The sequence below is a fragment of the Tachyglossus aculeatus genome, chromosome 5 (genome assembly GCF_015852505.1).
Source record: "Tachyglossus aculeatus isolate mTacAcu1 chromosome 5, mTacAcu1.pri, whole genome shotgun sequence".
NCBI lineage: Eukaryota > Metazoa > Chordata > Mammalia > Monotremata > Tachyglossidae > Tachyglossus > Tachyglossus aculeatus.
In genome coordinates this window covers 51,704,941-51,725,598 of record NC_052070.1, presented here as the reverse complement: position 1 = coordinate 51,725,598, position 20,658 = coordinate 51,704,941, and the positions used below count along the sequence as shown (strand labels likewise).

General features: G+C 46.0%; 1 protein-coding gene and 1 non-coding gene across 2 annotated transcripts; both read right to left on the bottom strand.

Moving 5' to 3' along the window:
- Positions 1 to 1,432: 1,432 nt before the first annotated feature.
- AADACL4 (arylacetamide deacetylase like 4) lies at positions 1,433 to 19,544 on the bottom strand. Its single transcript, XM_038747295.1, has 4 exons — positions 19,459 to 19,544; positions 7,807 to 7,837; positions 1,776 to 2,129; positions 1,433 to 1,690 (listed from the first exon to the last, which is right to left on the bottom strand). Exons 1-4 carry the CDS (start codon positions 19,542 to 19,544, stop codon positions 1,433 to 1,435), a joined length of 729 nt encoding a protein of 242 aa, XP_038603223.1.
- Positions 4,055 to 4,192, bottom strand: LOC119929137. The gene has a single exon (XR_005451276.1). It is a non-coding gene; the product is annotated as a small nucleolar RNA SNORA7 (small nucleolar RNA).
- Positions 19,545 to 20,658: the final 1,114 nt, after the last annotated feature.

Here is a 20,658-nt window from a genome sequence, read left to right as displayed (position 1 = left end):
ATCCACTCTGGAATCTGGAGCAGGGTGTCAAATTCCTAGAGATACTGACCTAAAAACTGAAGTGTTCGTCCAGTTCACACTGAGGTACTGAACTAGAAATCGCAAACCTGTCACCTTTCTCACTGACCCCTGCTGTCATACCCCTTGTCTCCCCCATATTCCTGGGTTCCAGACTAATCTGAAAATTATCCAGGAAAGCCCAAAGAGAATGACACCCTTCACCTCATCTCCTGGCAATCTGCAGCCCCAACTTTCCATTTCGCTGATAGGCCCCCAAGGCTACCTCGAGGGCCTTTCATTCATTCATTCATTCATTCATTCATTCATTCATTCATTCTTCAATCGTATTTATTGAGCACTTACTGTGTGCAGAGCACTATACTAAGTGCTTGGGAAGTACAAGTCGGCAACATATAGAGATGGTCCCTACCCAACAACGGGCTCACAGCAGACTTCTATCCAAACTACTCATCCAGTGTTCTAGCTGACCCAGAAGAACCTGAGGGTTTGTTGTCCCTGGGATCCCGTCCCCCTGCTGCCTCCCTGGATTTCACACACTCAAACAGTTTTACAGCAAAGGACAAGGGTAACTCCCACATTCTCCATCCACCAGTCCTCCAACCCATCTACCCTTAATACCCCCAGGAAAAGGAAACATAACTGCAATCAGGAAGTATGGGAAGTATGGGCTTGGTGGAGAGAGCACAGGCCTGGGAGGAACTGGGTTCCAATCTCTGCTCTATCACTTGCCTGCAGTGTGACCTTGGGCAAGTCAAAACTTCTCTGAGGCTCAACTGTAAAATGGGGAATCAGGACCTGTTCTCCCTTCTACTTCAACTGTTAGCCCCATGTGGGACAGGAATTATGTCTGACCTGATTAACTAGTGCCTTATGTTGGAAGCGTGCCAGGTACCTAGTAAACACTTCACAAATGCCATTTAAAAAAAAAATCAGCATTTCTTCCTGCTACAGTAAGCCATCTTTACCCACCATCTTTACCCCAAAGTGGGTAACAACAGGGGAAAGCTATATTCAGGCTAGTAAAGAATATGGTGGCTGGCTAGGATTTATTTATGATGTCAAAGGTAGAATAAAAAAAAAACCTGAACAATCTCTCTGGAGTGAGGTAAATCCTCTCCCAATCATCCTAGAAGCTTGATTAGATTTCCCCTTTCCATTTGCACTGCTCCATTTCCTTATCACCTCTTAACCCTGTCCCTTTGAGACAGGGGCTCAATCTGGCTGACCCCTGGCTGACCCATCCTGCTCTGGATTTCCTGACCACCTCTCTGAGCCCAGGACAAAGTCTCCGACCACCTCCCAATCACTTGCTTGTCCTCTGGGAGTGGGGGAAGATGCCCAGAGAAAAAGAGGGGAGAGCGAGTCATAAGCCCTTCACGAAGCCAACCACAAGGTCCAAGATTCTCTTTCCTCAGAGTAAAGAAGCCAAGCCAATGTCAAAGGTGTTAATGACCCCGTGAAACCCATCCTCCATGTGATGCCAAGTCAGAGGTACACCGTGGTCCTCCAACCTCTTCTTATAGAGCAGCCCATCATCCCTGAGGCTGTCGAATTGACAGCTGATCAAGCAGGTCTCCGGGAGCTGGGAAATAATGTCATCTTCAGCCAGCAGGGGAGAAATGGTGGAAGCAAAGACTCCTTTGACCACCTGATACACATCCTCTCTGAACTGAACGGGGCGTGGGGGCCGGTAGCCCTTCGTGAATTTCTCTGGGAGGTTGTCTGTCCCCAGCCACCTCCTAAGCTTGACCCACATCTTGGGAGACACATGGGCACCCAGAGATGGCTTCGATCAGAGTCGGGTCCACACCCAGATAGGTGGTGACACAGTAGACGGTTAAAAACTGGTTGAGAGGAGGGACTGACTGGTTCTGCTGGAAGCAGGGCAGCTGGAAATCCACTCCCTGCAGAAATGGGTAGATCAAGACCTGGGCCTGCAGCTTGGTCAGCCCGGGCCGGTGTACAAAATCCTGGCAGACAGCGATGGCCAGGGACCCTCTGACACTGTCCCCCATGGCAACCAGTTGGGACGGGTCTACATCATAGTCATTTAGTGTCTTCAGGAAATGTTCGGAGGCTCTAAGGCAATCCTCCAGCCCAGTGGGACACTTGTGTTCAGGAGACAGTCAGTACCTGGAAACCAAGAGTGATGCCCATCCGTTAGCTAGACCGTGAGCTTCTTGAGGACAGCTTCTTAATAATTATGGTACTTTCATTTATTCAATCATATTTATTGAGTGCTTACTGTGTGCAGAGCACTGTACTAAGTGCTTGGGAAGTACTAGTTACTGTTAAGTGCTTACAATGTGCCAAGTACAGTACTAAGTGCTGGGGTAGATACGAGATAATCCAGTTGGACACAGTGATTCCCGCTTGGGGCCCACAGACTAAGTAGGAGGGGGTAGGCTTTAATCTCCAATTTTTTTAATGGCATTTGTTAAGTGCTTATTATGTTCCAGTCACTCTCCTAAACACTGGGGTAGATACAAAGTAATCGGGTTGGATAAAGTCTATGTTCCATATAGGGCTCACACTCAGAGCTTTAATCCCCATTTTACAGATAAGGTAACTGAAGCACAGAGAAATCAAGTGACTTGCCCAAGGTCACACAGCAGGCAGGTGGAAGAGCCAGATTTAGAACTAGGACTGTGCTCTATCCACTTGTCCATGCTGCTTCTCATGACTTGTAGTGTTAATGGTATTTACTGAAAGTCTTTACTTGGATGTCCTCCTATCACCTTAAGCTTAACATGTCCAAAACAAAATACCTTATCTTCCCACCTAAACCCTGTCCTCCCCGTGATTTTCCCATCACTGTGGATGGCACCACCATCCTTCCTGTCTCACAAACCTGCCACTTTGGTGTTATCCTTGACTCTTCTCTCTCATTCAACTCACGTATTCAATCCATCACTAAAATCTTGTTAGTCCCACCTTCACTCTCTAAAATCCACCTTTTCCTCTCCATCCAAACTGCTACCATGTTAATAAAATCCCTCATCCTATCCTTTCTCTATTACTGCATCAGCCTCCTTGCTGACCTCCCAGCTTCCTGACTCTCCCCACTCCAGTTCGTACATCATTCTGCTGCCCAGATCATTTTCCTACAAAAATGTTAAGGACATGTCATCCCACTCCTCAAAAAACTCCAGTTGTTGCCCATCCACCTCCTCATCAAAGGAAAACTCCTTACTGATGGCTTTAAAGCAGTCCACCACCTTGCCCCCTCATACCTCACCTAGCTTCTCTCCTTCTACAACCCAGCCTGCACACTTTTCTCTTCTAATACTAACCTTCTCACTGTGCCTTGAACTAGCCTGTCTCTCCACCAACCCCTAGCCCAGGTCTTGCCCCTGGCCTGGAATGCCTTCCCTCCTCCAATCCAACAGACAATTACTCTCCCTCCTTTCAAAGCCTTACTGAAGACACATCTCCTCCACGAGGCCTTCCCAGACTAAGCCCCCCTTTCTTCTCCTCCCACTCCCTTCTGCATCACTCTGACTTGCTCCCTTTGTTCTTCCCCCCTCCCAGCCCCACAGCACTTTTGTAAATATCTGTATTGTATGTATTTATATTGATGTCTGTCTCCCCAGCACTAGACTGTAAGTTCATTGTGGGCAAGGAATGTGTCTGTTTATTTTTGTATCATTATTTTTATATTGTACTCTCCCAAGAGCTTAGTACAGTGCTTTGCACACACTAAGCTCTCAATAAATATGATTGAATGAATGAATGAATGAATAAACACCCACTGGGTGCAGTGCCCTGTTCTGTTTGGCAAAGTACAAGGGTTACACAACACATTCCCTGCCCTTGTTTTGTCTTATGCCGTCAAGTCTCCTCCGACACACAGTGACTCCAAGGACATATCTCTTCCAGAACGCCCCACCTCCATCTGCAATCGTTCTGGTAGTGTATCCATAGAGTTTTCTTCGTAAAAATACAAAGAAATTGCCTCCTTCTGCTCAGTAAACTTAAGTCTCTGCTCTCGGCTCTCTCCCATGCCGCTGCTGCCCAGCACAGGCGAGTTTTGACTTGTAGCAGATTGCCTTCCACTCCTTAGCCACTGCCCAAGCTAGGAATGGAGTGGGTAGGCCTCTGCTTGACTCTCCCTCCCAAAGTCGAGACTGGTAGAGTACAAGAAACTCTCCAGGTGTGATACTGAGAGGGTATTCCCTGCCCACAGGGAGCTCATACTCTACGGCACCTTGCCTTTGTTGTTCTCTCCCAGGTTCTCAGCATAGTACTTTGCACTCAAGTAATTAATCAGTGTAATTTATTAAGCATTTGCTATGTGAAGAATACTGTACTAAGCACCTGGGAGAGCACTATACAACAAAATTAGCAGTCACTTCCTTGCTCATATTGAGTTTATTCAGTTGGGCTCAATAAACACTGGTGATGGATGGATGATGGTGGGCTATCCCAGGGTCTTAGGGGTCTATGGGAACCACTAGAGTAGTGAGTGAGAGTCCCGCTGGAACAGCTGGGATTGTAGTCCCAGGGTATTTGAGTTTCGAGTATGCAAAACCCAAGATTAAACTTTGGCTCACAATGGTTGCTCTCCTGGTTTTCTGGCCATGGAGTTGCTGAGATAATAATTATGGTACTTGTTAAGTGCTTACAATGTGCAAAGTACAGTACTAAGTGCTGGGGTAGATATGAGATAATCGGGTTGGACACAGTGATTCCCACTTGGGGTCCACAGACTAAGTAGGAGGGAGTAGGGTTTAATCTCCATTTCACGGGTGAAGAAACGGAGGCATAGGCAAGTTAAGTGATTTGCGCACGATCACACCGAAGACAAATGGCAGAGCTGGGATTAGAACCCAGGTTCTCTGGCTCCCAGGCCCGTGCTCTACCCACTGGACCACACTGCAACTCCCAAAATATCAGATAGTCCAGATTCAATACTTAAAGCTTAATGTCTCTCTGCTCCCTTTGCAGCACCAAGACATCTCTGAGGAGGGCAGGCAGGGCCAGAGCAAGATAATGTTTCCCAGCTCAGGGAGAGGTGCCAGGGTTAGAAGTAGACAGTGTGTCCAACCCAATTTGCTTGTATCCACCGCAGTGCTTAGTACAGTGCCTGGCACATAGTAAGTGCTTAACAAGTACCATAATTATTAGTCTGGACTAGGCTGGGGCTGGGGGAAAGGAGTTGAGGTGTGTAGAGAAAGTTTGCAGCAGTGAAAGACTCCTTAGGTGGCTGGACTCCCCACACCTCACACTGAAACTGTGAGGAGGAGATAGAAGCAGCATGGCGTAGTGGATAGAACACGGGCCTGAGAGTCAGAAAGTCATGGGTTCTAATCCCGACTCTGACATGTGCCTGCTGTGTGACCTTGGGCAAGTCACTTCGCTTCTCGGTGCCTCAGTTACCTCATCTGTAAAATGGGAATTGAAACTGTGAGCCCCATGTGGTACAGGGGCTGTGTCTAACCCGATTTGCTTGTATCCCTCCCAGTGCTTAGTACAGTGCCTGGCACAATGTAAGCATTTAATAAATACCATAATTATTCATTATTATTATTATACAGTGGAGAAGGTGATGGAATTGACCCCTCTTTCTTGCTGCATCTGAAAGACAAATGAGTGTCCTTTTTTGAGATCTGATAATAATAATGATGGTTTTTGTTAAGTGCTTAACTATGTGCCAGGCACTGTACTAAGCGCTGAGTTGTTACAAGCAAATCGGGTTGGACACAGTCCCTGTCCTATGTGGGGCTCCCAGTCTCAACCCTCATTTTATAGATGAGGTGACTGAGGCCCAGAGAAGTGAAGTGACTTGTTCAAGGTCACACAGCAAAGTGCCAAAGCCGGGATTAGAACTCATGAGCTTCTGACCCCCAGGCCCATGTTCTATTCACTACGCCATGCTGCTTCGCCATGCTGATCACCTTTGGACAAATGGGTCCCTCCCCTGAGACTCTGGCCTCCTGGCTCTTCCCTTCACCCTTGATAAGAAAGGAGCTCACTCACACTCCTCTCGAGTGGTCTCCTGAGCCATACAACCACCTGTCCGCACATCGGACAGATTCGAGCATATGCAACATAACTGCATGGGAAGCCGCTTGATATAGTGGATAGAGCTAGAGCCTGGGAGTCAGAAGGTCATGGGTTCTAATCCTGCTCCACCACTTGTCTGCTGTGTGCCCTTGGGCAAGTCACTTCACTTCTCTGTGCCTCAGTTATCTCATCTATAAAATGGGGATTAAGACTGTGAGCCCTAGGTGGAACAGGGACTGTGTCCAACCCGATTTTCTTGTATCCATTCCAGGGAATAGTACAGTGCCTAGCACATAGAAAGTGCTTAACAAATACCATAATTATTACTATTATTATGGAAGTCTTGTTCCCCGCCTCCCTTCACTACTCTCTCTCTCTCCACTTGCCCATCAGGGAAGCAGCTCTGTTCAGCAATATTTCCTTGGTCCCTGAATATTTCAACAAGGTAACACAAAGGGCAGGGAAAGCATGGAAGGAGGGAGAGTCAGAGGGGCTGTTGATTTTTTTTTAAATCCAAAATCCCATCCCTGGGGCAGGAAGGGGGGTCCCAGGGAGGTGTGAGCCCCTGGGAGGTTCTTAGCTGCAGCTTGTAATCCTACTCAGATGTCAAGAATGAAACATGTTCAGCCAGGTAAGGCCTCAGGCCTTTTAAGATGGACTCTGGCCTGGCCAGATCCTGGAATCCTGCAAAGGGAGCTTGGGCAAGACACTTTAAGCACTCACGGCTGGTTTTTCCATCCACGTGGCAGAACTAAAGGTAGCCTTGCCAAAGGGATAAAGTAAGAACTGCTGCCATCCCAGCCCCTACCTTCCCCCATCTCTAATGCAACACCGCCACAGTTCTAATCCCAAAACGAACACCGAGCTGTTACAAGCTCAGTCTGTAGGGTCCCTCATGTCCTCTGCCCTGCTGTTTCCCTGCTCAGTAACCCCTAACAAAAAAGGAAGAAAGGAGAAATTAGAGTTCTTCAATGTTCCTTGGGAGCAGCTCTAGGAAAGGTGGATGTAGAGGAGGTTGAAACCAATGTTAGGTAATTAGGAGTCCCTCCCACATCAGGAAGAAGCCATAAGGGTCTTAAAATCCTGTTTTGGGAGCATGGTAGTGGTGGCAGAGGAGAGCCTAGCATGGAGCAGGTGAGAATGGTAAGGCTAAGAGAAATAGCTCAGCAGAACGTGCCCCAGGTTCCCCACTTTCTTATGGTATTTGTTAAGCACTTACTATGTGCCAGACACTGTACTAAGCACTGGGGTACGTACAAGGTAATCAGGTTGGATACAGTCCGTGTCCCACATGGGGCTCACAGTCTTAATCCCCATTTTACAGATGAGGTAACTGAGGCATAGAGAAGTTTAGTGGCATGCCCAGTGTCACCCAGAAGACAAGTGGCAGAAGCCGGATTAGAACTCAGATCCTTCTGACTCCCAGGTCCGTGCTCTGTCCACTAGGCCACACTGCTTCTTCACTGTTGCTCTCAGCATTACTGCAGGATTGTCCACTGCTACCTAGTGCTCAGCCTGAAGCAGAGACAGGGGAGAGGGACTGAGCTGTTTCTCTGCTCTTATTCGCAACTTTTCCAGCCTGCCCCATACCCAGAATGGTGAATAAGTGCTTAGGCAGCCATTTGTGAGTGCCCCTATATCATCATTTTTCTGGGTGTTTGTGAATCTTTCATCCCTCCTGTGACACTCATAGGGAAACCTACAACTCTGTATTTTAATCCAAGAGTCCCGGTATTTTAAAATATGTCTGTGGCATTGTAATTCTTACTGTTGTCTTACATCACCGGTTGGGGAATTGAAGCTATGGGCTCTAAAAGCATTACAGAAAGTCTCAGTGTAAATAGTGAATTCTCAGAGTTGCTCTTCGCTTCAGAGAAGCCGTTGCTTAGAACGAGCCATCCACACAGACTGGGCTAGCTGAAAAGGCCAGTGGTCCACAAATCCTGGCTGCCCATTAAAATAGCCACTTGCCTTCCTGATGCATTTCCCATTTGTGGCACCAAAGAAGCCCCATCTTGGCAACACGTCCTGAAGTTTGTGCTTGAGGTGTGTCATTCTTTCAGTCTGATAAGCAGCATGACATAGTGGATAAAGCATGGGCCTGGGAGTCAGAAGGTCATGAGTTCTAATCCCAGCTCCACCACTTGTCTGCTGTGTGACCTTGGGAAGTCACTCCACTTCTCTGGAACTCAGTTACCTCATCTGTAAAATGGGGATTAAGACTGGGAGCTCAATGTGGGACAGGGACTATGTCCAACCTGATTATATTGTATTTACCCCAGTCTTTAGAAGAGTTCCTGGCACAGCATAAGCACTTAACAAATACCATCTTCATCATAATTGTTATTATTATTATTCTACTGTCAGTCGGGCCTGCCTCTCTTCTCTCATGTCTGCCTGTCTGCCTGTCTGTCTGTTGTTATGATTTCCCAACTCTGGAAAATCCAAACTCTATTTGTTGCTCAGCCTCAGCATTTCAGCTTATGCTTCTTTTCTGTCTGCAATTCATCACTGCTCAACTCTGGGTGTTGTCAAATACCACAGTGTCCCTACCATACAGAGGGTTGTGAGGACTGTAAAAAGAACACAGGAAAAAGGAGAATGCCCCACCTGATTACAGTAATCACTTATGGATTTATTCAGCACCTATGTGTATGTGTATGATCAATTTGTGCACTTTTTATTATAGTATTTCATCCTAGCAGATACTTCTACTCCCTCTCTCTCTTTTTTTTAATGGCATTTGTTAAGCACTTACTATAAGCCAGGGACTGTACTAAGTGCTGGAGTAGATACAAGGTTATACGCAGTCCATGTCCTGAATGGGGCTCACGGTTTTAATCCCCATTTTACAAATGAGGTAACTGAGACACAGAAAAGTTAAGTGACTTGCCCAAGGTCACACAGCAGGCAAGTAGTGGAGCAGGAATTAGAATCCAGTTTCTGTGACACCCAGGCTCATGCTCTTTCTGCTAGATCACACTGCATCTCTAGTCCTTTGTCTTCTCACTGTTACCACTGTTTTGTTCATCTGTCTCCACCATTAAATTAGAAGATCCTTGTGGGCAGTGAATATTAGTTTTTCTTCAGTTGTATTTTCCCAAGCACTTGGTATAGTGTGTTGCATTCGGCAAGCACTTATTGATTACCATTACTACTACTTCTACTACTTCAAAAGAAAAAAAAATCAGGGACTTGTTAAAAGGGTCTTGAAGCTGGGAGCAGGTTTGAAGGGGGAGGGAGATCAAGGTGAGCTTGGGAAGAGTGAAAAGTGTGAGCTGGGGTGAAGTGGGAGAAGAGAGTGCAAATCCAAGAACAACTCTATTGTATTGTACTATCCCAAGCACTTAGAAGAGTGCTCTGCACACAGTAAGTGCTCAATAAATTAACATTGATTAATTGATTGATAAGATTGAATTTGAGCTATATGACTACCCAATCATAATGTGGCTAGGAGACCACATTTTCATCATCATCAGAAACATTTCACCAGGATTTCCGTGTGAGAAGCAATACACTAAGTGCTGTGTGAGTGTGTGGAAATTGATTTGGACTAGTCAGTCAGGCAGTCATTCATATTTATTGAGTGCTTACTGTGTGCAAAGCAATGTACTTAAGCTCTTGGGAGAGTACACTATAACAACAAACACATTCCCTGCCTGCAATGAGCTTACAGTGAAGAGGGGGAAACAGACATTAATATAAATAAATCAATTATAGATATGTACATAAGTGCTGTAGTTGCGGGGGGTGAATAAAAAGAGCATGTCAGGGTGAAGCAGAAGGGAGTGGGAGAAGAGGAAACAAGGGCTTAATGAAGGCCTCTTGGAGGAGATTAGTCTTCATTAAGGCTTTTAAGTGGGGAAGAGTTCGGGGAGACCCATCAGGGTCTCCCAGCCTGAATGGAGGAGAATCAATACATAGAGAACAGCCTATAATCAGAATGCAAACCAGAAGCCCAAGATACCAGCTCAAACCAACAATTACAACATGTCAGGTGCCAGAAATATACAGTGCTTATTGCTTGCAGGCCACTGTCACCTGGCGCCTCCCTGCAATAGGCATAACCTTCTTTAGTGAAGTTTCTGAAGCAAAGCAACCTGGGAGAGGGACCCTAACTTGCCTTATTCTGGCCTATGAAAGAAGGAGAAGAAGGAGGAAGTGGAGGAGGAGGAGTCTGCCCACCATCTAAAACTCAATATGTCCAAGACTGGACTCCTTATCTTCCCTCCCAAACCCTGCCCTCTCCCTGACTTTCCCATTACTGTTGACGGCACTACCATCCTTCCCGTCTCACAAGCCCATAACCTTGGTGTCATTCTTGACTCCGCTCTCTCATTCACCCCTCACATCCAATCCATCACCAGAACCTGCTGGTCTCACCTCCGCAATATCACAAAGATCTGCCCTTTCCTCTCCATCCAAACCGCTACCCTGCTGGTTCAATCTCTCATCCTATCCTGACTGGATTACTGCATCAGCCTCCTCTCTGATCTCCCATCCTCCTGTCTCTCCCCACTTCAATCTATACTTCACGCTGCTGCCCGGATCATCTTTGTGCAGAAAAGCTCTGGGCATGTTACTCCCCTCCTCAAATATCTCCAGTGGTTACCAATCAACCTACGCATCAGACAGAAACTCCTCACTCTCGGCTTCAAGGCTCTCCATCACCTCATCCCCTCCTACCTCACCTCCCTTCTTTCCTTCTACAGCCCAGCCCACACCATCCCCTCCTCTGCCGCTAACCTCCTCACTGTGCCTCATTCTTGCCTGTCCCACCATCAACCCCTGGCCCACATCCTCTCCCTGGCCTGGAATGCCCTCCCTCCACACATCCGCCAAGCTAGCTCTTTTCCTCCCTTCAAAGCCCTACTAAGAACTCACCTCTTCCAGGAGGCCTTCCCATACTGAGCCCCCTCCTTCCTCTCCCCCTCCTCCCCATCCCCCTGCCTTACCTCCTTCCCCTCCCCACAGCACCTTTATATATGTTTGTACATATTCATTACTCTATTTTACTTGTACATATTTACTATTCTATTTACTTTGTTAGTATGTTTTGTTTTGTTGTCTTCCTCCCCCTTCTACACTGTGAGCCCGCTGTTGGGCAGGGACCGTCTCTATATGTTGCCAACTTGTACTTCCCAAGTGCTTAGTATGGTGCTCTGCACACAGTAAGCGCTCAATAAATGCAATTGAATGAATGAATGAATGAAAAGAGGAGGAGGAGGAGGAGGAGGAGAAGAAGAAGAAGAATTATTGTATTTGCTAAGCACTTACTATGTGCCAGGCACTGTACTAAGTGCTGGGGTAGATACAAGCAAATATGGTTGGACAGAGTCTGTGTCCCACATAGGGCTTACAGTCTTAACCCCCATTTTGCAGATGAGGGAACTGAGGCCCAGAGAAGTGAAGTAACTTGCCCAAGGTCACAAAGTGGACAAGTGACTGAGCCAGAATTAGAACCCAACGTCCTTTGACTCCCAGGCCCAGGCTCTATCCACTATGCCATGCTGCTTCTCATTTACTGGCTGCAAACCATCATTCTCCAGAGGAATGATCCAGACAGATAATAATAATAATAATAATAATGGCATTTATTAAGTACTTACTATGTGCAAAGCACTGTTCTAAGCACTGGGGAGGTTACAAGGTGATCAGGTTGTCCCACGGGGGGCTCACAGTCTTAATCCCCATTTTACAAATGAGGTAACTGAGGCCCAGAGAAGTTAAGTGACTTGCCCAAAGTCACACAGCTGACAATTGGCAGAGCAGGGATTTGAATCCATGACCTCTGACTCCGAAGCCTGTGCTCTTTCCACTGAGCCACGCTGCTTCTCTACCAGATGCACTGGTAATTGGAATTGATGAATGGCTCAGTGGGAACACAAGGCCAAGCAAAGGACTTCTTTTTTCTTTTCTCCCTCTGTGGCCTGGGCAACCTGCCCCAGACTATAATGGCCGCCCATCTGGTTTTATCCCAGTTTCCAGCTTGCTGTCTCCTGGCACCATTATGCTGGAATGTTAATTTTAAATACCCAGATTCCCTCCACCATTGCTTGTGCTGCTAAATTCCATGACTTGGAAGTGGTATCCCAGGAGGGGAAAAAAAGGGATCTGCAGAGAACAAAGTGGGCAAATGAAGGGTCCCCCAGAAAAACACTGACTCCCATAAAAGGTGCCAAATAGCATCATTATGTGGGTTGAGGAACCTGTGGCAATGCACTTAACATGAGAAAAGTCTCTTATTTCTGGGTCAGTAAAGCCATGTCTGGTATCCACAAGTGCCCTTGATGTCCACTCTGCTCCAGAGCTATTCAGGCCAAGAAGCTTCACTTTGTCTCTTAGGATTCTAACAGGTATGCTAAAGTAGATTTGGCAGGGAAGGGGGGTGGAGGGGCAGTGGTCACACCAATGTCCCTTACCTTAACCACAGGGATTTCTGCTACAATTCATTATGTTGCTGCACCTGGATAAGGGACAAATCTATTGTTCCCAAAGAGAAAGAAATTTCTGTGAAAGATGTGTATTCATCAGATGATCACATATCATGCATAGCCTCCCTTGACCTCTGGAACCTTGGGTGTCATTTGGAAAGCATCACCAGATTTTGAGATCTATACCTCCCAACTCCTCATTCAAAGCTGCCCCAGCACCCAGATTCAAGATTTTCACCATCTCCATCTACTTCTAAGTAAAGGAGATGTTATGGAACGACAGGGTGTTTCTTGGCCTGCAAAAAAACAAAGAATGAATGGTATTTACTGAGCACCCACTGGGTGAATGCACTGCATCATCATCATCATCATCAATGGCATTTTCTGAGGGCTCACAATGTGCAAAGCACTGTATTGTGGCACTGCAGCCAGTTTTCACTTCAGGGGCTCTCCAGAAAGCAATGGCTCTGCTTTAGGCTGATTTTAGGTGTGTCTGTTATGCAGACGCCACAGTCCAGTTCAGCATAAACCAAAAGTGCTTTTTTTTGTATTACAAACTGCTTTACCCCAAATCCTTTGGCAATGATTGATTGACCCCAAATAAAATCCTTAACCCAGAGAGATGGAACAGATAAAGAAACCCTTAATACTGTGTCCCTACAACTCTCACTGCCCCTCTCAGGGTCGTACCTGCAGTTTCCAGGACTCTACCAGTTTCAGCTATGGGAGGGAGAGTCAAGCAGAGGCATACTCATTCTGTTCCTAGCTTGGGCAGTGGCTAGTGAGTGGAAGGCTATCTGCTCCAAGTCAAAACTCACCCCTGCTGGGCAGCATCAGCATGAAAGAGAGTCGAGTTTACTGTGCGGAAGGAGGTAGTGGTAAACCACTTCTGTATTTTTACCAAGAAAAGTATATGGATATACTACCAGAACGACTGTAGATGGAGAGAAGGGTGTTCTGGGAGAGATGTGTCCTTGGTGAAGCTATGGGTCAGAAACAGCTCAACGGCATAAGAGAAGATAAGACAACTCTCACTGGGTTTTGTCTCTAGGATCCTGGCCCCTTTTGGCTACAGTGTCCCTACTTCTTAGGCTTGGTCCAAGATAAGGGTATCCAGTGTCCCATAATAATCCCAACAGCCTAGTTTTCAGGTAGCTTATCCCAGGCCTAGTTCTGAAATAGTTCCTGATGCTTTTATAAACAGTCTTTAATTTTCAGCAACTATCTTTTCTCCTCCATGGCTCCTATGGGGCTTTCCCCCTCTAGACTGTAAGCTCACTTTGGGCAGGGAATGTGTCTTGCCCAAGGTCACAAAGTAGACAAGGGGCAGAGCCGGGATTCGAACCCATGTCCTCTGACTCCCAAACCCACGCTCTTTCCAGTAAGCCACAGTGTTTCTCATTCTAACTTTGACTACTGCATCAGCCTCCTCACTGACCTCTCTGCCCTTCTGTCTCTCCCCTCCACAGTCCATACTTCGCTCCGCTGCCTGGATTGTCTGGACTACTGTATCAGCCTCCTCTCTGATCTCCCATCCTCTTGTCTCTCCCCACTTCAATCCATACTTCATGCCACTGCCCAGATTGTCTTTGTCCAGAAACGCTCAGGACATGTTACACCCCTCCTCAAAAATCTCCAGTGGCTACCAATCAACCTACGCATCAGGCAGAAACTCCTCACCCTGGGCTTCAAGGCTCTCCATCACCTCGCCCTCTCCTACCTCACCTCCCTTCTCTCCTTCTATAGCCCAGCCCACACCCTCCGCTCCTCTGCCGCTAATCTCCTCATGGTGCCTCGTTCTCGCCTGTCCCGCCATCGACCCCCGGCCCACGTCATCCCCCTGGCCTGGAATGCCCTCCCTTCCAACATCCACCAAGCTAGCTCTCTTCCTCCCTTCAAGGCCCTACTGAGAGCTCACCTCCTCCAGGAGGCCTTCCCAGTCTGAGCCCCCTCCTTCCTCTCCCCTTCCTCCCCCTCTCCATCCCCCCAGCCTTACCTCTTTCCCTTCCCCACAGCACCTGTATATATGTATATATGTTTGTACATATTTACTACTCTATTTATTTTACTTGTACATATCTATTCTATTTATTTTATTTTGTTAATATGTTTGGTTTTATTCTCTATCTTCCCCTTCTAGACTATGAGCCCACTGTTGGGTAGGGACCATCTCTGTATGTTGCCAGCTTGTACTTCCCAAGCGCTTAGTACAGTGCTCTGCACACAGTAAGTGCTCAATAAATATGATTGATTGATTGATTGATTATTTTTCAAAAAAACCACTTAGTCCCTACCTCCCCACTCCTCGAAAACCTCCAGTGCTTGCCCATTTACTTCCACATCAACCAGAAACTACTTACCTTAAATACCTTAAGGTATTTAATAAGCCCTCCCACTCCTTCCTTACCTCACTGATCTCCAACTACAATCCAGGCCGCACACTTCACTCCTCTAATGCCAATCTACTCACTGTACCTCTGTCTCGTCTGTCTCACCACGCTTGTCTATGTGCTTCCTCTGACCTGGAGCTCCCTACTTCTTCATATCTGACAGGTCACTACTCTCCTCATCTTCAAAGCACTATTTAAATCATATCCCCTCCAAGATGTCTTCCCTGATTAACCCTCATTTCCCCACTCTGTTTGCTCTCTCCTTTGTGTTGCCTAGGTCCTTGGATATGTACCCCTTAAGCACGCTGATACCCACCAACCACTATACCCAAGGCACATAGGTACCAGTCCTCATGCTCTGCTGCCTCTCGTGTGTAACTTATTTTAACATCTGCCTCCCCATCTAGACTGTAAGGTCCTCATGGACAGGGGTCGTGTCTACTAACTCTATTGTATTGTACTTTCTCAAGCACTTAGTAAACACTCAATAAATGCTATTGATTGATTGATTGATGGATTGATGGGAAGATCAGGGCAACCCAGCGAAACGCTCTAGGTTCAGGACGATTCTGGCCGAATTAAGTGAATGACCTCAAAATGGTATCTATGTGACATTATTATTAATAATAATAATAACAATAATTGTGGTATTTTTTTAAGCACTTACTATGTGCCAAGCACTGTACTAAGTGCTGGGGGTGGATACAAGCAAATCGGGTTGAACACAGTCCCTGTCCCATGTGAGACTCACAGTATCAATCCCCATTTTACAGATGAGATAACTGAGGCACAGAGAAGTAAAACGACTTACCCAAGGTCAAATAGCAGACAACATTATCACATGTTGAGAGCCCAGGTCTAGTTCTCTGGAATGCCATCATGGGCCATGCTATCCCAACCCCCCAGGTACTGTGGTTTTCTAGGTTTTCCACTTGGGAAGCTCAGTCCCTTGACTGACTGACTCCTGGTTGCCTCCCTAGGTCCTCTCCTCTCCTCACCAGCCCACAACAACTTATTTGAAGGAAGGTTCTCAGAAAGTTTGTCATTCATTCATTCATTCAATTGTATTTATTGGGCACTTGCTGTGTGCAGAGCACTGTACTAAGTGCTTGGGAAGTACAAGTCGGCAACATGTAGAGACAGTCCTACTCAACAACGGGCTCACAGTCTAGAAGGGGGAGACAGACAACTAAACAAAACATGTAGACATGTTGTCATTCTCTTATGCTGACACCAAGGGAATGTGGTGAGCTGTGGAGAGGCAGTGGTGGCTGAGGAGATCTTCTGACGTCTCAACAGAGAAAGGCCCACGGCTGCAGAAGTGAGTGGGAAGAAGTCATCTGGTTGTTTGGAGGTTGCTTTAATCACCTGAACTGAAATGGACAAATACTTAATCTCCTGCTTAAGACTGACAGATAAGATGAGAGTGTCCAAATGGCCTGCCAACAGGGAAAGGAAATCTATGTTTGCCACTTGCAGACTACTGTCATCATGATAATAATAATAATAATAACAATAATGGCATTTGTTAAGCACTTACTGTGTGCCAGGCACTGTACTAACAGCTGGGGTGGATACAAGCAAATCATGTTGGACACAGTCCTTGTCCCACATAGGGCTCAGTCTTATTCCCCATTTTACAGATGAGGTAACTGAGGCACAGAGAAGTGAAGTGACTTACCTAAGGTCACACAGCAGATATGTGGAAGAGCCAGAATTAGAACCCATGACCTTCTGACTTTCAGACCTGTGTTCTATCAACTATGGGTGTTGATCCAATTAATCGATTAAAAGCTCACTGTGTGAAGACTACAGTCCTAAGAACTTGGGCGAGAACAATAAAAGTAGTACACATTATCCCTGTCTTCAAGGAGCGTGCAATCTAGTGAGGGAATCATAAATTCATTCATTCAATCGTATTTATTGAGCGCTTACTGTGTGCAGAACACTGTACTAAGCGCTTGGGAAGTACAAGTTGGCAACGTATAGAGACGGTCCCTACCCAACAACGGGCTCACAGTCTAGAATAAAAATAAATTACAGAAGTAGGAAGTAATAGAGAATAAAAAATATACATAATCAATCAATGATATTTACTGAGCACCTACTGCTTGCAGAGCATTATACTAAGCCTTTGGAAGAGTAGAATACAACAGAGTTGGTAGACATGTTCCCTGCCCACAAGGAGTTCACAGACTAGCAAGGGTGACAGACACTAATATTAGTAAATAAATTATAGATATGTCAGAAGTGTTGTGGGGCTGAGGGTGGGGTGAATAAAGAGTACAAATCCTAGCTCAAGGGTGTCACAGAAAGGAAACAGAGTAGGGGAATCTCTAGACTGTGAGTTTGTTGTGGGCAGGGAATGTGTTTGTTGTTGTATTGAATTCTCCCAAACACTTAGTACAGTGTTTTGCACACAGTAAGTGCTCAATAAATATGATTGAGTGACTTGAATGAATGGGAAATGAGGACATAGTCAGGGATGGTTCCTTGGAGAGATGGAATTTTAATAATCAATCAATCAATCAATTAATCATATTTATTGAGCGCTTACTGTGTGTACAGCACTGTAATAAGCACTTGGGAAGTACAAGTTGGCAACATATAGAGACAGTCCCTACCCAACAGTGGGCTCACAGTCTAAAAGGGGGAGACAGAGAACAAAACCAAACATACTAACAAAATAAAATAAATAGAATAGATATGTACAAGTAAAATAAATAAATAGAGTAATAAATATGTACAAACATATATACATATATACAGGTGCTGTGGGGAAGGGAAGGAGGTAAGATGAGGGGGATGGAGAGGGGGACGAGGGAGAGAGGAAGGAAGAGGCTCAGTCTGGGAAGGCCTCCTGGAGGAGGTGAGCTCTCAGTAGGGCCTTGCAATAAGACTTTGCAGGTGGGGAGAGTGATGGTCTGTCAGATGTGCAAGGGAAGGGAGTTCCAGGCCAGAGGTAGGATGTGGGCAAGGGATCAACGGTGAGAAGAATGAGTTCAAGGTACAGTGAATAGGTTGGCTTTAGAGGAGTGAAGTGAGTGTGCTGGGTTCTAGTAGGAAATCACTGAGATAAAGATAGGAGGTGGCAAGGTAATAATAATAATAATAATTGTGGTATTTGTTAAGTGCTTACTATGTGCCAGGCACTGTACTAAGCACTGGGGTGGATACAGCAAATCGAGTCGGACACAGTCCCTGTCCCACGTGGGGCTCATAGCCTCAATCCCCATTTTCCAGATGAGGTAACTGAGACCCAGAGAAGTGAAGTGATTTGCCCAAGGTCACATAGCAGACAAGTAGTGGAGTGAGGATTAGAACCCATGACCTTCTGATTCCCAGGCCCAGGCTCTCTCCGCTACATCATGCTGCTTCTTTAGTGATTGAGTGCTTCAAAGCTAATCAGTAATTCATAGGTATTACTACTATGTGTAAGTACCCAAGGGGTTTGAGCAATGTGAAAGTGCTGAAGTGAAAGTTGATGGGGATATAGGGTAGGAGATGAGAGATTAATAATTAATGAGAAATTAATGAGAGAGAAGTAGTGTGGCTCAGTGGAAAGAGCAAGAGCTTTGGAGTCAGAGGTCATGGGTTCGAATCCCAGCTTCGCCACATGTCTGATGTGTGACTTTGGGCAAGTCACTTAACTTCTCTGACCCTCAGTTGCCTCATCTGTAAAATGGGGATTAATACTGTGAGCCCCACGTGGGACAATTTGATCACCTTGTATCCCCCCCAGCGCTTAGAACAGTGCTTTGCACATAGTAAGCGCTTAACAAATGCCATTAGTATTATCATTTATAGGGACGGTCTCCTGGAAGAGACTGACTTCCGTAGGACTTTGGGAGAGCAACGGTCTGTCGATGGGAGAAGCTTCAGGCAGAGGAGAAGGGCGTGAACCAGAAGAGAAACAAGAGCAGGGCACAGTGAGTAGGTTAGTTTTAGAGGAAGAAAGAATGCAAGCTGGGGCAGGGAGGGAGATGAGGGTGAATAAGAAGGGAGAGAGATAATTGAATGCTTTGAAGCTGATAGTGAGGAGTTTGTGCTTGATGTGAAGAAGAATGGACAACCACGAGGTTTATAAGTGGGGACACATGAGCAGAATAACATTTTAGAAAAATGATCAGTGCAGAAGAGGAAAGTATGGACTGGAGAGAAGAAAGACTGGAGGCAGAGAGGTTTGTGAGGAGATTGATTCAACAGTGAAATTGAATATGACAATGTCTGAACCTCACAGGAGAGGCAGATTCTGGAAGCATAGTGGAGGAAGAAACATAGGATTTGACGATGGTCTGAGAACAGAATTGTAAGAGAGTGAGGAGTCAAGAAAAATGTCCAGATTATGGACTTGAGAGATGGGGAGGATGGTGGTGTTTTCAACTGTGACTAGAAAGTTAGAGGAGAGGATATGGGAGGAAAGGTGAGAAGTTCAGTAGCTGAAGTGATTTCCCCTCTAGAATGACATTTGGAAAGAAAGTTAACATGAAGGAAAGTTAAGGAGGAAGGGGGAGAAAGGAGGAAAATGGAATACAAGTAGCTCACTAATTCATCCCCAGCAATCTCTCCCTCTCTTCTCGATTTCCAAAGAATTGAAAATGTGTCACATCCCCTCCCTCAGCCCCTTGGTGCCCAAAAGTTGAGCATTCTGGGTCATGTCAATGGGGTGACTCTTGAGGAACAATGGTACCATAGCAGCGCGAGAAGCAGTGTTGCCTAATGGATAGATCACAGGCCTGGGAGTCAACACCTGCATTCTAATCCCAGTTTTGCCACTTGCCTTCTGTGTGACCTTAGACAAGTCACTTCACTTCTCTGTGTCTCAGTTACCTCATCTGTAAAATGGGGAGTAAGACTGTGAGCCCCCCATGGGACAGATTCGGAGTCTAATCTGATTAGTTTGTATCTGTACAAACTACTGTATCACCATAGTGATACAATGGGTTGTATGATTTGTATCACTCAGTACAATGCCTAGCAGATAGTAAGTGCTTAAGAAATATTAAAAAAAATAGCAGCACCCGAGACCAAGAAGCAGCATCACAAACAAGAGCCACCACCACAAATAAAGGCCTACAGAAAGAACAGTGGTCATAATAATAATAATAATAATAATAATAATAATAATAATAATGACATTTATTAAGTACTTACTATGTGCAATGCACTGTTCTAAGCTCTGGGGAGGTTACAAGGTGATCAGGTTGTCCCACAGGGGGCTCACAGATCATGCAGCAGTCACCCCTGTACTCCAACACCCCTACATAACCACTGGATGTGACACCTCAAATTAGAACAGCAATGAATGACTTTAGTATGGGGTCCTTGTCCCTCCTGATTTTTTACTTTGGTCAGCGGCGACCCCTGGTGGCTCCTTGCCCTGAAAGCTGGCTTCCCTGTTTTTCTGACTCCCTGAAAAATTGGGTAGTAGTAGTAATGGTATTAATAGCACTTACTGTGTGCAGAGCATTGAACTGAGGGACTCTCCAACAGGAAGTGATCCCTAATGCTCAAAACCCAATAGGCAGTTGTCACAGGTGAATTTGAGAAGCAGCGTGGCTTAGTGGAAAGAGCCCGGGCTTGGAAGTCAGAGGTCAGGGGTTCAAATTCCGGCTCTGCCAGTTGTCAGCTGTGTGACTCTGGGCAAGTCATTTAACTTCTCTGTGCCTCAGTTACCTCATCTGTAAAATGGGGACTAAGACTGTGAGCCCCACGTGGGACAACCTGATCACCTTGTATCCCCCCGAGTGCTTAGAACAGTGTTCTGCACATAGTAAGCGCTTAACAAATGCCGTCATTATTATTAT